Below are 17718 nucleotides of genomic sequence, written 5' to 3'. Positions count from 1 at the left end.
CAGTAGGTAAAGGACCTCCATCTATACGTGAGGGTTGTGCCTGTGCTCATAAAATCTGGGATTATGCTAAGTATTAGGTAAATCTTTCCAGAGCTCTTCTTATACTATTAGGGGCGTTCACACATGTAGTTCACGTTCTTCAGTCTGAATCAGTTGATGGGTTTGTAAACAATGTCTGCGTCCCCCTTGTTCGGTTTGTGTTCACACGGTGAAAATATTAAATGGTGAAAATATTACGTTTACCAAAATGCATCACAATTTACCAAAGTGACATCACTCTCTTCTCTAATTGGTGAAAATAATGTCAACAGGAAGAAGGTTTGCTGTCTGGACCAGTGAGTGATAAGCAATTAAAGAACAAAAATGAAGCAAAACTGATGTTTGTTGCTAACCTTAATCATATTTATTTTATTTTCTAGACAATCTATCAGACTACAACACACTGGTAAATAGCCGAGTGCACTTTAAATCAGAATCAGAATCATCTTTATTTGCCAAGTATGTCCAAAAAACATGACTCAAAATCACATTATCCTCAATCGAAAGCATGCTGCTATCACCCAACTAAACCAAACAAGGCAGCAAATATTGAGCATGGGTACAGGTGCTAACTGTGAACCAAGGACGTGCCTGTTTAGTCAACAGTCTAATCTGTTTACATACCACCTGTAGTTTTGTCATTATATTGATTTTAGAGTGTGGTGGAAGCAGATAAGTAACACCTTGCTTTATTGTGTTAGTTACCAATGCTATCGCTAATGTTGTTTTGCTACTACGCATACGCTGCATAGAGTTTGATTCAAACGGACTAAAAGCTGTTTTGAAAAGATAAGGAAGTAAGTCGGACTCGTTTCCGGTGAGGCTGCCCTTTGTCACCGATTCTGTTCATAACTTTTATGAACAGAATTTCTAGGCGCAGCCGAGGTGTAGAGGGGGTCCGGTTTGGTGGCCTCAGTATTGTATCTCTGCTTTTTGCAGATGATGTGGTTCTGTTAGATTCATCAAGCCGTGACCTCCAACTCTCACTGGAGCAGTTCGCAGCCGAGTGTGAAGCGGCTGGGATGAGAATCGGATCGGTGCTGCATCTGCAGTGATGCGGACTTTGTATCGATCCGTTGTGGTAAAGAAGGAGCTAAGCCGAAAGGCGAAGCTCTCGATTTAACGGTCGATCTACGTTCCTACCCTCACCTATGGTCACGAGCTGTGGGTCGTGACCGAAAGAACAAGATCCCGGAGACAGGCGGCCGAAATGAGTTTCCTCCGCAGGGTGTCCGGGCTCTCCCTTAGAGATAAGGTGAGAAGCTCGGTCATCCGGGAGGATCTCAGAGTAAAGCCGCTGCTCCTTCACATCGAGAGGAGCCAGATGAGGTGGCTGGGGCATTTTAACATTCTTAAAAGCCTTTTGTTTGAGCTTATTGGAATATACAATACAGTGGGTACGGAAAGTATTCAGACCCCCTTAAATTGTTCACTTTTTTTATATTGCAGCCATTTGATAAAATTATTTAAGTTCATTTTTTCTACATTAATGTACACAAAACACCCCATATTGACAGAAAAAAATGAATTGTTGAAGTTTTTGCAGATTTATTAAAAAAGAAAAACGGAAATATCACACAGCCCTAAGTATTCAGACCCTTTGCTCTGTATTTAGTAGAAGCACCATTTTGAGCTAATACAGCCATGAGTCTTTCTGGGAATGATGCAACAGGTTTTTTCACACCTGGATTTGGGGATCATCTGCCATTCCTCCTTGCAGATCCTCTCTAGTTCTGTCAGGTTGGATGGTGAACATTGGTGGGCAGCCATTTTCAGGTATTTCCAGAGATGCTCAATTGGATTTAAGTCAGGGCTCTGGCTGGGCCATTCAAAAACAGTCACGGAGTTGTTCTGAAGCCACTCCTTCGGTAGTTTAGCTGTGTGCTTATGGTCATTGTCTTTTTTGAAGGTGACCCTTCGGCCCAGTCTGAGGTTCAGAGCATTCTGGAGAAGGTTTTCGTCCAGGATATCCCTGTACTTGGCTGCATTCATCTTTTCTTCGATTGCAACCAGTCTCCCTGTCCCTGCAGCTGAAAAAAAAAAAAACATACTCACAGTATGATGCTGCCACCACCATGTTTCACTGTTGGGACTGTATTGGACAGGTGATGAGCAGTGCCTGGTTTTCTCCACACATGCCCCTTAGAATAAAGGCCTTCAATTTCTATCTTGGTCTCATCAGACCAGAGAATCTTATTTCTCACCATCTTGGAGTCTCAGGTGTTTTTTTTTTTTTTTTAGCAAACTCCATGCGGACTTTCATGTGTCTTGCACTGAGGAGAGGCTTCCGTCGAGTTACTCTGCCATAAAGCCTCGACTGGTGGAGGGCTGCAGTGATGGTTGACTTTCTAGAACTTTCTTCCATCTCCCAACTGCATCTCTGGAGCTCAGGCACAGTGATCTTTGGGTTCTTCTTTACCTCTCACACACTCTTCTCCCCCAATTGCTCAGTTTGGCCGGACGGCCAGCTCTAGGAAGGGTTCTGATCGTCCCAAACGTCTTCGATTCCAGGATTATGGAGGCCACTGTGCTCTTAGGAATCTTAAGTGCAGCAGAAATGTTTTTGTAATCTTGGCCAGATCTGTGCCTTGCCACAATTCTGTCTCTGAGCTCTTCAGGCAGTTCCTTTGACCTCATGATTCTCATTTGCTCTGACATGCACTGTGACCTGTAAGGTCTTATATAGACAGGGGTGTGGCTTTCCTAACCAATCAGTATAATCAAACACAGCTGGACTCCAATGAAGGTGTAGAACCATCTTAAGGATGATCAGAAGAAATGGACAGCACCCAAGTTAAATATATGAGTGTCACAGCAAAGGGTCTGAATACTTATGGTTGTGTGATATTTCAGTTTTTCTTTTTTAATAAATCAGCAAAACTTTCAAAAATTACAGTTTTTTTCTGTCAATATTGGGTGCTGTGTGTACATTAATGAGGAAAAAATTAACTTAAATTATTTTAACAAATATAACAACTAGTGAAAAATTTAAGGCGGTCTGAAAACTTTCCGTACTCACCGTATATTAATATCACATTCACCTGAAAAACATCAGGGGAAGTAGCCTCACAATTTTTGGACAGATTGATTACAATTAAAAGAGGTAGAAGCCCTAAATGTTGATGTACAGACCCCCCCCCCCCCCCCAAATGGACCATTTATTTTATCTGAATCTGACTTTGTACAGTTTATGAAAATAAGCTATACGATATCCTAACCCCTCCGGCATTGGAATGAGATATGGCAAGTTTCTTAAACAACCACATATCCCATTGCAGACTGTATAAAGTGTGCCAATGGGCGTGTTAAATTAACTTTATAATGTCAGTTTGTGGATCATAAATACTGATAACATTAGTTCCCAATAAACACTCAACCCCATAAATGGTCACCGCATGCTTATTACCCAAACAAAACATTGTCATTTCAAACTAAAAGAGGTCAAAAACATACAGTGGGGAGGAAACCAAATATGAGAGTGAAGAGATAAGTGAATCAAGGAGGGGAAGTGCGGATTTGAGAATTATAGCCTCAATTTCCTGGGGATGTGTGGGTGATGGCGACAGCGGGATCAGCAGCCGCTCGTCCCCAAACTAATGGGATTTGTGTGCAGTACCGCACTTTACAAGCAGGTAACAAATGTCTCCATCCTCAACATGTTTTCTCGTATACTCAACTCTCCATTTTCCCTCTGTCAAAATGTCAACACTTTACATAGTTCTCTGTGTGACAGGCTCTTCAGCTTCATATTCTTGTACACTCGCCAGACACAACATTAGGTACACCTGCACAATATGATAAGTTCCAATACCCCAGCAACTGCATTTCAAAGATAACCACGCTCAGTGTTTATTGACACTGTCAGAGTGATATCCATTTAACAGGTAAGATAAAGCACTTACAATACCCATGAAGAAAATTGAATTGCTCATAATGTTGGCAGTAAAAACAACCCACGCAGGTTGATTTCAAAGAGAAAACTCCAACCACTGTTTAATTTTGTTTACTGTTGACACAAACATTGTTGAGGAAATTAAACAAATTATAGCCCCTAAATGACAATGTACCTAATAGTAATTGGAGGTTTTACATTAAAAATGCAGTAGGATATTGTGAAGTATGTCAGTGGCCTTTCCTCCATTTCCACTGCACCCCGTTACATTTTTTAAATAGTGTCTTAACCCTTCATCTTGCAGGGAACCATATTCTTAAATTAGTATTTAAGCTGGACCCAAAATGACCTCTGTGAAATCACATGGTGTTTCCTAGCCAATCAGCAAATACATGTAATGATAACGATAAAACATTCATGGGGCGCCAGTAGCTTGGTCCACAAGGACTTGGCTCTGTGACAGAAGGGTTGAAGTTCCAAATCCCACTGAGGGTTTAAAAACAAAGGAGTGTAATTGGGACAGGAGAGATGCTTGTCAGCTGTTTATATACCATTAAGCAAGGCACTTAACCCACAAACCTCAAGGGTACAATGCCGTTCTGTCACTTGCCAGTGTGTGAATTGGTTCTTTACATGATGTAATGAAACGGTATCAGAAGTGTGAGGCGCAGCAACTTGAGAAAATAACGAAACATCTTTTGAGACTCCACTTTACTATTTTGTTGAATTTAATAAGATAATAATAAATCAAGCCTCCATTAAATAGAGATGTCCATTTTTCCCATTAGAAATAACATTCACACAGTCATTAAAAAGTTAGTTGCTTAGCCCATTTTAACTGTGCTGCTAACCAAAACAGCAGCACCCACCAAAACACACAGAGGTTTGGGCTCCTGGGAGCCATGCCACTTTTTTGTTCCCAGTCTGCATATGTTCTCATCATTTTACAGTATTTCTCCATAATAGTCATTACTTGAGTTTTAAACTCAAATTATATGGACTTATGTTATAAAATACCTGTAATATTTTTTAACTGCCCCAAATAGACACCTCCCCCCACATCTGTCATTGAGTAAATAAACAGCACAAATCACTATTTGCAGAAAAACTGTCAATTAAGGTTCATAAACAAATATCGATAATCGAGCCAAATTTATCATTGGATATCTCACAACTATTATCTTTAGCGATTCTCCCGTGGTGCAGGATGTGCAAAGAGTGATCATTCTTGCTCGTAAAACGGTTAAGAAATGTTGAAACCTGTTTAATATTTAAGATAGCAAACCCTTATGTGTGTGGTCAACAGGGAATTCGCCTGAACCACGTACTGCGTGATTGAACTCATGATCCCCTTTGGCACAATGCTGCCTTTTACAGGTCAAACCTGGTACTGCGACAGACTCCTGGTTGAGGGGAAGAAACTCAGTGGCATTATCGTCATTTCGAGGAGACACAGCACACTACAAGAGCAGTACTAACGTTGTGTAAAACGTAAATAAAAACAATACAATGATTTGCAAATCATTTTCAACCTATAGTCATTTGAATACACTACAAAGACAAGATATTTCATTTTCATACTGATGAAAACTGTTGTTTTTGTGCAAATACGCTCTCATTTTGAATTAGATGACTGCAAAACATTCCAAAAAACTGGGACAGTTGCTACAAAAGACGGTGAAATGTGGGGAAGGAATGCTCAAAAAACACCTGTTTGCAACATTCCACAGGTGAACAGGTGAGATGGACTGATGCAAAGTGGAAAAGTGTGCAGTGATCTGACGAGTCCAAATATTAAATTCATTCATTCAACCATCTTCCGTTCCGCTTCTCCTCACTAGGGTCGCGGGTGTGCTGGAGCCTATCCCATGGGCATCGTGGTCAAAGAGGTAAAGGACCGTACCAGGATTGTAATCAGCGCAAAGTTCAAAATGCAGCATCTGTGATGGTATGGGGGTGTGAAAGTGCCCTTGGCATGCCCTTGTACATCTGTGAAAGCTCATTAATGCTGAAAGGTCCATGCAGCTTTTGGAGCAACATATGCTGTCATCCAAGCAATGTCTTTTTGAGCAAGACAATGGCAAGCCACATTCTGCATGCGTTACAATAGTGTGGCTTTGAAGTAAAACAGTGAGAGTACTAAGACTGGCCAACCAGCATTCCAGACCTGTCTTCTACTGAAAATATGTGACACATTATGGAGAGCAAAATACAACAACGGGGACCCTGGACTGTTGAGCAACTGAAATTGTACATCAAGCAAATATGGGAATGAATTCCACCTACAAAGCTTCAGCAATTACTCTCCTCAGTTCCCAAATGTTTATTGAGTCTTGTTAAAAGGAAAGGTTATGTAACACAGTGATAAACATGCCCCGTCCCAGATTTTTTGGAACATGTTGCTGGTATCAAATTCAAAATGAGTGAATATTTGCAAAAAAAAGTTTATCAATTTGAACATTAAATATCTTCTTGTCTTTGTAGCATATTCAATTGCATATAGTTAAAAAGGATTTTCTCTTTATTTACATTTTGCACAACATCCCAACTTTATTGGAATTGGGGTTTGCATTTAAATGTGTGCTCGTAAAGTGTTAAAGCGCAAGGAGGACTCAACTCCCATTTCCATTTGAAATATCAATGATGTTTGAGACAACGTAATATTTTGTTGTATCACTCAGTCTCTTCCCAATGTTGTTCTCAGAACTTCTCGCACTTTGTCAAATACAACATGCCCTCATCCACCATCGTTGCCCCTGTGTTCCTATCAGGGAGGAAGAGGATTTGGCAGCTGCTGTCAGTAAGTGGTAGGACTGAGATTATGATCCCAAAATCAATCAATCCCTTTGTCCCATCACAGTGAAGCAGAAGTGATGGTGTGACCCAGTTGGGGCAATCTAATCTAATCGGCGAGTGACGCCACAAGGACAGACACATGGATGCTCAGCTAGGAATAATAAAAACTAAATATTACATAGCAGGGATCTCGTTTGATGTGCGTCCCGCGTCTGAAACGCACAAAAATGGGCAGGGAAGTGTAAAGCACGGTGAATCTGCGTATGTGTTGCTGACGTGTTTCAACGAATCATCCATCCATCCATTTTCAATACCGCTTATCCTCACTAGGGTCGTGGACGCGCTGAAGCCTATCCCACCTGACTGTGGGCCACAGGCGGGGTACCCCCTGAACTGGTCACCAGCCAATCGCAGCACATATAAATAAACAACCATTCACACTCACGTTCACACCTACAGGCAATTTAGAGTCTTCAATTAACCTACCATTTCATACCAGTTTTTAGTATGTGAGAGAAAACCGGAGTACCCGGAGAAAACCCACACAGACATGGGGAGAACATACAAACTCCACACAGGCAAGGCCGGATTTGTTAAGTTTTAACAGTCGTCCACCGTGCCGCCCTTCAGCGAATCAGTATCCACTAAAAGTATCCTGTCTTAGTCCTGGCCAATAGCCAATCAGAGGAGGGCGGCTTGTCGTTCTATAAATACAACAGACCCCTTTCTCCAGACTTGATAAATTGTCATTGTTGTGCTAACAACAACGGCTCACTGCTCATGAAAACAGCAAGCCGCTGGCGTAAAGGCGTTGTCTACGAAGATGCACACAAGCGGGACACTTTAGGGAAAGTTAACTATTTATTCATGGCTTGGAAATTGGAAAAGTATGTATGTGTGTGTAAAAAAACAAACAAACACAAAAAAACGCTGACGTGACATGCGAGTGAGCGCGGTAGATAGAGGCGTAAGAGTGCTGTAAAAACAACTACTATACAGTTGCATGATTATCTCTCCCCGGTATTGAGGGGGAGTTAGTGCACTTGAGTTCTTCTTCCAATGGGGGAGGCGGTGCCGCTCGCTGTGTGTTGGGCGGACAGGCTCACCAGCTTTCACATGCGAGGAGCGGAGAAGCCATGAGCCTCGCAATCGATTGGTAAAGAGAAAGCCTGCCGTCGTTGGGTAAGTACAGTGGCGTGGTCCAAGGCAAACCCAGTCGAACCGGGCCTTTCACATCCACATGAACTAAAGTATTGTACTTCAGTTCAGTTTTGACAACAATGATCTGAAATCTTAAGTTACTGTACATAACCCTTTTTATATTCTCCCTCTGTACAGTAAATAATATTTACCACCCAAAATGTTCAATATTAATGTTATATAGTCCTTAAAGTCCATTTATTTATTGTTTTTCATTATCTGGTTATCTGTTCATAAAGTAGTAGTAGTTGTAATAATACGTAAATTGATAATCCATTCATAAACTGTTTATCTGTATGTGTGTGTGGGGGTGGGGGCGGGGGGGGGGGGGGGTAAATTCCCGTCCACCTCCGCAATAAGCGAAATTCTTGAAAGAGAATACCCTATTTAAATACGCCCCATGTATGTTTTTGGTTGCATTCACGGCACTTAAATTTTTTGCAAGGCCTATAAACACACCTAAAACAATACAAACACATTTAAACAAAATATTGAGAGAGAGCAATGGATCCATCCATCCATCCATTCATCCATTTTCTGAGCCGCTTCTCCTCACTAGGGTCGCGGGCGTGCTGGAGCCTATCCCAGCTGTCATCGGGCAGGAGGCGGGGTACACCCTGAACTGGTTGCCAGCCAATCGCAGGGCACATACAAACAAACAACCATTTGCACTCACAGTCATGCCTACGGGCAATTTAGAGTCTCCAATTCATGCATGTTTTGGGGATGTGGGAGGAAACCGGAGTGCCCGGAGAAAACCCACGCAGGCACGGGGAGAACATGCAAACTCCACACAGGCGGGGCCGGGGATTGAACCCCGGTCCTCAGAACTGTGAGGCTGACGCTCTAACCAGTCGGCCACCGTGCCGCAGCAAGACCAATGGATAAAACAAAAATATTGTACAAACAGTATGAACAATTTAATAACAACTGTAATCAAAATCTGCAATATAGTTTGTATTTCTCAGTGGGAAGTTCCCACTGGGAGCACTTATTACAAGTGCATGTACTGGATGTGAAACGCCATTATGAAACAAAACAGCTTTTGAACAAACATAACCTCTAAAACGGTACAGTTGTTAAATTCAAATATGTAAAATTGTTTGAGACTTCATTGTTGTTTCAAAATGCCAAACAGAAAAGGGGAAATTATTTTTTATTTTTCTGAAGTGCTTTATTTACACATGTAACTTCCTCTTATTATTTAGTTGCTCTTATTGTGAAATGCAGTCCTACTTTTATTTAGTAAATGGAAAACTACACTGTTGTGCTCATATGTTTGATTACCAGGGCATAATTTGTCATTTGTGTACAATTATTTATTCTGCTCTAATATTATGATATAAGTGGCATTAAAAACAAAACAAAACATTTATCGTGAAAGTTTTTGGGAAAATATATAATTCAAAGAAATTTGCTATTGTGGCAGGCCTAAACATATACTGAGAGAGAGAAAGAGCAATGGATAACACAAAAATATTGCGCAAACAGCAAAAAAGATAGAGAGTAGAGTAACAACTGCAGTAAAAATCTGCACTATAGCGGGACTGCAAAGCATGAGCCATGATGTAGCGGAGGATCACTGTATCTGTATTCCGTGATGATGAGGGCTGGGACTCATTGTTTCATGACAATTACATCCCAGGACTCACATGGTCTCAAGTGTAAAATGATCTATGCATAGGTGAAAACAACTTTCTTCGTTTTAGATGATCTTTGTTTCTCCGTCACAGTTTGTTAATCTATCTCATTGCCGTAGCCCTTTGTGTATTTTGGTTACTGTCTCTTGTTGTCATTCATTTTATTTTTTTTTACGATGAGGATGAGTATAGAAATGGGATTTTAGTTTGCCATTTCACATCAGTCTGATAAGGGACTGCTATGTAATGTTGCTAGATATGCTGGAATTCATTACCCTATATTACATTTGTCATTCTATAGCCCATTAATGTATCATGAGTGGTAACACTCCTTGTATCTTAAATACAAGATGTGTAAAAAAGTCTCAAGTAAAAAAAAAAAAAATACAATACAATATTAATTTAAAAATGCATCTAAAAAAAAAAGATCACAATTTTACACTCTGTGCACTTTAGTGCAATTTCAGTCTATCATAAATAATTAGTATTAGTTTTCTTTTCTTTTTACTGCATTTCATAGTCATTGAAAATGCACACACGCACGCCGTCACTCTCTGAAGCTGCGAGGTTCAGACAGATTGGTTGTTTTGGCAACTCAGTGAGCTTGTAAACCAGCAACACCCAGTGTGTGTGTTTGTTTGTGCGTGTGTGTGTGTGTGTATGTGTGTGACAAAAAGTGTATGTAGCCTAGGTCAGTGGTCCTCAACCACTGGACGTGCTGGAGCCTATCCGAGCTGTCTCTGGCCGAGAGGCAAGGTACACCCTAAACTGGTCGCCAGCCAATCGCAGGGCACATATAAACAAACAACCAGTCGCACGTACATTCTCACCTACGGGTAATTTAGAGTCTTAAATTAACCTACCATGCTTGTTTTTGGGATGTGGGAGGAAACCCTGTCGATGATTAGCTTTGGATCAGAACACTCCGCCTCCTTCGCTCCACACTGGGAAACTCACATGGTAATGAGCCTGCCCTGTCGACGATAAGCTTTGGGAATATCCATCAACAGCCACCGCATCACCGCCCCGGTGGTTCTCGGTGCACGAAATACAGTGGAACCTCGATAAAACGGACCACGATATAACGGATATCGGATTAAACTGACCGTTGGGACTGAACAATGTGTCAAAAATAGTTTCCATTTGTCACTTAAAATGCCATTGACAAAGTCTGTCATTTCCAGAATTGGCCGCTGTTGTTTACTGGCACTGTGGTGTAATGCAAGCAGAGAATGAGACTGCCATATTTCTGGGTCACAGATATACAATATGAGATCCAAAAGACGTGCCTCCCATGCCTACATGGTGGCCATGTGATGATGATTCTATCTATTGTCTATTGTGCATAGAGCGCAGCAGAGAGAAAGTGGCATGGCTCTGAAGAATACAAAACAATTATTTGTAGTATGGAACATGCTAATTTTGATACAGTAACAGTTTTTTTTTTGGCAAGCCGTTCGCCTTTGGCAATGGGTTTTGAACTAGCAAGCACACTAATTCCTTGCGGCTCATGAAAGCAACTCGCCTACTATGAGTACTGTACATCAACAATGTCACCATGACCAAGCACAACCGCGTAGTAAGTTTGGAAAGAATGTCAAACTTTCAAACATTTTCAAGCTTTTTTTCAATTTATTTACAGTAACTTTGTACTGGACTGGGTGTTTTAGGCCATGAAAAAAAACCTACTAAACAATAATTTTGTACTGTACAGTAATATGGGTGCATATGGCCTAAGTTACATTGAAAGTGCTTCAATGTAACGGATAATCCATTCCGTATATCGGACGATCAATTATGTATATCAGAAGACACATCCCCCCCCCCTGCCCCAACCCTCCACCCCCTATTAGTCTGTTCGATCAAGGTTCCATTGTACTTGTATGTATGTACTTCAATGAAACGGTCAGTGGCGAAAAAAAAAGTTGCGGACCACTGGCTTAGGTTATGTAATCATAATATTAACTAAAGATGAACTAATCCATGCCTGATCATTTCTGGCCTTTCTAGACAAAGACCTATGTATGTTAAGTAATGTCAGGTTAGCTAGCAACCATATATTAACCAGATTCTGATTCATTTGCGTCATTATATCTGTTTTTCTCCCTCTTTCTTTCTTCTATTTGTTTTTTTTTTAATGATGTGACCCCCATCTCTTTATAACTCTACATTTGAAAGGAAAGCCCAAATTATTATCTTCACATTAACAGCTCAATTCAAGAGACTCATGCAGAACCTCCAGCAGTTGCTACCATTAACATACTATGACTCTTACAAGGTCATTCTGCAGCTTGTTTTGTCTTATTGCTAATAAAGGCTGAGGATGACAACACTCAGGACTGAAATAAATGAAAAATATAGTGGAGCCTCTAAAGTTGAATACAATCTGTTCCGTAAGGCTGGTCGACTTCTGAATTATTCTCTATTCCAAAACAAAATGTCTTGCATGAAATAGTGACTTTATCTGTTTCAGACTCATAACAGGAAACATTTAACATTCCTTACTGTCACAAAAGTAGAAACAGAAGTTGACCTATTGTTAAAAACAAAAACACGTCGACGCAACGTCTTTTTAGAGCAATACTGTCACTTCGTGGTGATAGATGGATGGATAGATTGATAGAGCGAGAGAGACAGAGAGGGAGAGAGACAGACAGACAGACAGCTAAAGTCTCAAAAGACTTGTTGATGTGTCCTAATGGTTTGAACCCTAAGCTTTCGTTTTCCTCTTCAAGCATACAGTATTTGGGGCTTTGGATGCGCTACTGTATATTGTGGCAATAATGAAATTCTCTTGAAATGTTAGCATTGATAAACTCATATGGTTGATATCATAAACAGATGGCTATAAGAAGCAGAGAACAGCATAAGAAATGAAACAGCCAGCTTTGAGAATAAAAAAGAAAGACTGAGTGTAGGGCTTTCCCTTCAGTGTATCAGTTTGACCATAACGAGGCTGACACTGCTGTCAATGGCAATGTTGTTGCAAGTAAGAGACTTGCCAGGTAGCAGTGTGGAGACGGATCGAGCACTGTAGGCTAAATTGGAGATAACAGGCAACGTGACAACTGAATTACGGCTGATGGCCCTGTGATGCCTTTTCAATAAGACGGGTTGACAATTGGGCACACCGGGAGGCGGGCGAGAGGAGAGACAGAGCAAATTCAAGGGGAGTGAAAAGGCAGAGGAACAAACACCGAATGAGGAGGAGAGCAGTAGGAGGTTGAAAAATAAAGAGGACAGATGTGAGAATGGAGAGAGAGAAATTTGTGCAGCAACAATCGGTCGACACAGGGTATTTTTGCTTTTCGTGTCTTTACTTACACGTGCTGTTTGTGAGCCTGAAGGTGACCGACTTGTCTTCAATGTTACACACATTACGAACCGACACCTGGCAGGTATAATCGGCAAAATCCTTCGCTCTCAGGTTTTTCAGCTTCAGGACCTTGGTCTCACCCTAAAGTTGAAAAAAAATTGTTTTTAAATGAAACACTGTTGCTGCTGATGCTGGACAAAACCTGATGAAAAACAAATCTGTTGGCTTCATTTGATTTTTTTTCCCAAAAGTACATATATTGAAATCTTGTCTCAAAGATCTCTTGCATTTTTTATGAGCAGTAGTACAATAAACAAAGACACTAACAAGCACATGCCCCAATTATTTCCACAGACCAATTGCCACAGTGGTGGTAGATCTGTGTTCTATCCACTGCTCCCTACTGTTTCAGTACATGCTGTGTTTGTTCGAAACTGTATAAGCGTCAACTGTAGATGTTGGGCTAATCAATCCTGAGCCAGTATTGACGAGTACTATACTGCTGCCAGGACAATTTAACTCCAAGGAATTTGCTTGATGGTAGACTGATGCTCTGATAAACGGAGCAAAATTAAGCTATTGTGCTTGTCCTTTCAGAATGGGAGATAATGCTTGAAGACTTTTGTGATTTTACTGCAACTTACTGATCATTGACTGATATTTTGGCTTGCTTGAGCCAATTACAGAGGGAATAGTAGGTCACAGTTTTTAACAGAAAAATCCAGCACAGTCAGTTAGTGAAGCGATATGATGGTAGTCAGGTTTGTTAGTCCTTGGTGACTTGGTTGGGTAATTTGGTAGACGAGGAGGCTGTTTGTCAGTTTGGTAGATTATCTGTCATGTGTTTGTTTTGTTAGTGTGTAGGAAGACAGTTTTATCTAAGTAGGGAGATCATCTGCATCAGAGAGTAGGTATGTCAGATGGCTAATATGTATATTGGTAAGATGGTTCAACAATAGATGGGTAAGTCTGTCGATTGGAAGGTAGATACAGTAGGTTGCACGTATAGTCACAGCTAGATAGGTACAAAGGGGGCAATGTTGTAAAATAGGTATACACTAAAAAATGCTGGGTCAAACTTGTAACACAACTGTTGGTTTGGCATAGTTGGGTCAGAGGTTTGGTCAATTTGAACCAACACTGGATCAAAATTAGAGCAAATTATTCACCCATCTGCTGGATAAAATATGCCCTGCGCACAACAAAACAAAATGCACTGATTTCACAACCCAGCTATTGGTATAAAATGATGGGTACACCACCATTGGTTTGAGAAAATCCACCTTCTTGAAGTCACCATTGTTGTTTGATTTCACTTATTTCATTCAGCTGCGACTTGGAGCCACCTGCTGACTGCATTCTATTTAGTGAAGTGGAGCAGAAAGTGCAAGGGTCAAGCTACTCTCATATTTCACATTTGACCAATCCAATGGCAAGATCATATTTGACCCAACGGGAGGGTCACAGATGACCCAATGGCAAGGTCGTGTTCGACTCAACGGCAGGGTAGCGTTTGACCCAACGACAGTGTCATGTTCAACCCATTTTGGGGTAGACATGCAGGGTAAAACCCCCTAACCCAGACTGGCTGGTCTAAAATAACCACTTGTTGGGTCGGTCCAACTTTAGGAATGCATTGGGTTACCCAAATAACCCATTTTGGGTTATTTATGACCCAGTCGTTTTTAGAGTGTAGGTACGTTGGAAGGAACGATGGTCGGCTTGTCAGTCAGTAAGTCAGTAGGTAGGTTGGAAGGTAGGCAGTGAGCAAGGGAGGTAGGTTGGGTAAATGATTAGTTGGTAAGTAGTTAGGGGGGTTAGGAGGTAAGGAAAAAGGTAGGTCGACTGCTGGGATTGTCAGTAGGTAGGAAGTTGGAAGCTAGGTTGGATAGTAAGGTGATGGCTTGGGGCAAGCACTAATAACTATAGGAAATATATATGTTTGAAGGTAGGGAGGTAGTTAGTGTGAAAGTTAGGGAGCTAGCTAGTTTGGTTGGTCAGATGACCAGTAGTTTCAAAGACAAAGAGTTAGCTTGGTAGAATGCTATGATGGTCATGAGAGAGAAGGTTGGAAAGTTGGTAGGTAAATGAGTAAGTTTGAGATTGGAGGATAGGAGATAAGTTGGGAGGTAGGTTTGTTGGATGATCAGTAAGCATGTAGAACGGAAAGCAAATAGAGAGGTAGTTAGTTTGTTGATCGTCGGTTCATTGGTTTAGCTGTTTTTTTTTGGTTGATATTAGGAGGTAGAGTTGCTGAGCAAATATGGAGAGTGTTCGGTACCTGAGTATAAAGTGGCTCGTAGATGTCCACTCCATTATCTTTGCTTTGTTCGATGAGCACATTTGCGCGCTTCCAGATGAAGCGAGCAGGCGGGTTGGAGTTGACAGTGCAGCGAAGGAACACCGTCTTCTCTTGGTAATAACTACCACGCACATCACTGATGGTCTGGTGAACCGTCAGAACTGGTGTGTCCAGGTCTGAAAAATATGAAACCAAGTTAGACCTCGCCACTCATTGCCGAGGTAGAGGACACTATAATGACATAGTACAATTTCAATTCATATTCTGCCACTAAACTGTTAATATGATTCATGGTATAAACTGTAAATAAAGACAAACAGTTGCTGCCGACACAAACCAAAGATGTCAAACAGTTGCCTTGTGATCAGTTCATGAATGAGTCCAGAAGTCCAATGTTGTTGTTTTTTTGCCATATGCCTCAGTTGGTTTGACTTTCTTTGACAATTTTTTTGTGGTAATTTGTACCTTATCCACAATATGCCTTGCTTCCATGTTCACTTCTCAATACTAGTGTCATCTACCCCTCCCACAGTAGATGCAATTTCACTTGCTGTCACAAGCATGGAGGTTGCCCTCCCTCAGTATCTGCCATCTCTTAAAAGAAAATCACTGCCACTTCCACTCATCAGCATCCGTCCTTCCCTATCCTCTCCGCTCGCTCCATGCAGACGCCTTCACGGCAAGTTATGTGAATGCAATGCAGCCAAATTGAAATAAAATGCTCATCAAACAAGATGGAAACATATCGGGCATTCCTCACACTTTGCTGCATTCTATCTCATAGAAGTGGGCTGACTTGTCGCTGCTGTGTTACTTGACTCCATCATGTGAGCGTGGCAAAGTAACAAGGGAAGTACTGTACATGTACTAGACTAATTGCATTCTTAATCTGACATATTTGAGAGGAACAATGTGTAAATTAAGCATGCTAGATCTTGTGTGCTGTTGGAAAGGGGAACACTGTCACTAATGAGTTGTGTTACATATGCATCGATTCGGTGCTCCTAGTTAGAGTAGCTCACCAGAACAGAATGCATGTAAACGCAACAGCAATTAAAACAAGTGATAATTGTAGTAACCAAAAACAACGACTGCACTATGTAGGACGGAGGAAGATTAACTGGTCCCAATTCCCATGATTTATCTCCATTTTTCATAAAAAAAACAAAAAAACAAATATATATATATATATTTTGGGACAAAAGAGAAAAACACTTTGGAGATGCATGCTTTTCACTCAATATGAACAACTGTGATTTGTTTTTTAATCAGCAAAACCACAAAATATTCTATTTGTGTTTCTCCAATAAATAAAACAAATTTAAAAACATTTGGAGATGTATGCTTTCTTTGGCCATAAACAATAAAAACTGTAAAAACATGGCAGTGGAGATTGGTATTTGTTCAATCATCTGTCGACTCGATTTACTTTTGCAAAGCTATTCAACCCGGAATGCATGGGACTGCTTAGGTCAAAAGTCCGATCTGTCACAGATTTTCTTTAAAACATAAGTAATAAGACTGCTGCATGTTTTGGGGGCTTTGATGATATAGTTTAAAACTGAAAAAATAACTACATACAGCTTTTAAGCAAAATCCAATGTACCAACACCCAATATTAACACGTAATGCTGTTCAGACATTATTAGGATCACCCACCATAGCAGATATGCCTCCTGTTAAGTCATCCAAAAAGTTCAAATTCAAGTAAAACCTGAGCGTGCTGTACTGCGAGTGACCCGGCTAAGCTGCTTACTCTAATACATCTCTCATACTAAAGTTGCTCTTGATCTGTTTGGTTGAGATTTTCCTCAACACTCTCTGAAGTGTTCACCTGTTTTCCCTCCCTTTCATCTCACCACTGACGCCCTTGTTCCGATAACGACAACACACTGCTCGCGACAAAAGGCCCAACAGGAGGCGACACAGCGAGGCGTCACCGGGCGCTGTGAGAGGCGATGCCAGCAACAGCCTTCAAAAGATGGGTGATTATCAAAGCCTCGTCTTGGCACTACCAATGTATGACTGTGTGTGAAGGAGATCTGGCAAAAGAGTAGGAATAAACACATTCAATTTTGTTTACTTGATTTTGGGGATTGTGTTCAGGCACACAAGATTTTGTCCTTGCCTAGTAGATTATTTGCAGTGCACTGGTAGACCTGAATATCTAATATAAGTTGGCGTGTCTGTGTGACAGAAAAGAAAGGAGTGCTGCCATTCTGTCTGTGGAAGATTGACATGTACACAAAGAAGTAGAGACAGTGAATTCTCTAGGAAATTACTTGATAGTCACGAAGGATCATGTTACTTGATCAAGTGAGGTATGAGTGGTAAATAAATGCATGTCTTGCCATGGAAATATTATGTTTTGACTTAAGACTGCGGCACGGTGGGGGACTGGCTAGAGCGTCTGCCTCACAGTTCTGAGGACCGGGGTTCAATCCCTGGCCCCGCCTGTGTGGAGTTTGCATGTTCTCCCCGTGCCTGCGTGGATTTTCCGGTTTCCTCCCACATCCCAAAAACATGCATGGTA

At 41.1% G+C, this 17718-nt stretch overlaps 1 protein-coding gene and 1 long non-coding RNA gene across 4 annotated transcripts in view; one reads left to right on the top strand and one right to left on the bottom strand.

Annotated features, from left to right (window-relative positions):
- LOC133397153 (MAM domain-containing glycosylphosphatidylinositol anchor protein 1) overlaps window positions 1-17718 on the bottom strand; it is a 264188-nt gene that overhangs the window by 91511 nt on the left and 154959 nt on the right. For both annotated transcript variants that reach the window (XM_061667731.1, XM_061667740.1), the window contains exons 5-6: window positions 15165-15361; window positions 12892-13024 (exon numbers count right to left, since the gene is read on the bottom strand). In XM_061667731.1, coding sequence (XP_061523715.1) covers window positions 12892-13024; window positions 15165-15361 — 330 coding nt within the window. The remainder of the gene's footprint in view (window positions 1-12891; window positions 13025-15164; window positions 15362-17718) is intronic.
- LOC133397165 (uncharacterized) overlaps window positions 7798-17718 on the top strand; it is a 57845-nt gene continuing 47924 nt past the window's right edge. For both annotated transcript variants that reach the window (XR_009767549.1, XR_009767548.1), the window contains exons 1-2: window positions 7798-7909; window positions 17094-17170. This is a non-coding gene — a long non-coding RNA (uncharacterized LOC133397165). The remainder of the gene's footprint in view (window positions 7910-17093; window positions 17171-17718) is intronic.

The sequence above is a fragment of the Phycodurus eques genome, chromosome 2, assembly GCF_024500275.1.
Source record: "Phycodurus eques isolate BA_2022a chromosome 2, UOR_Pequ_1.1, whole genome shotgun sequence".
NCBI classification, from domain to species: domain Eukaryota; kingdom Metazoa; phylum Chordata; class Actinopteri; order Syngnathiformes; family Syngnathidae; genus Phycodurus; species Phycodurus eques.
Note: the sequence above shows the minus strand (reverse complement) of the source record. Positions and strands in the feature narration are given on the sequence as shown.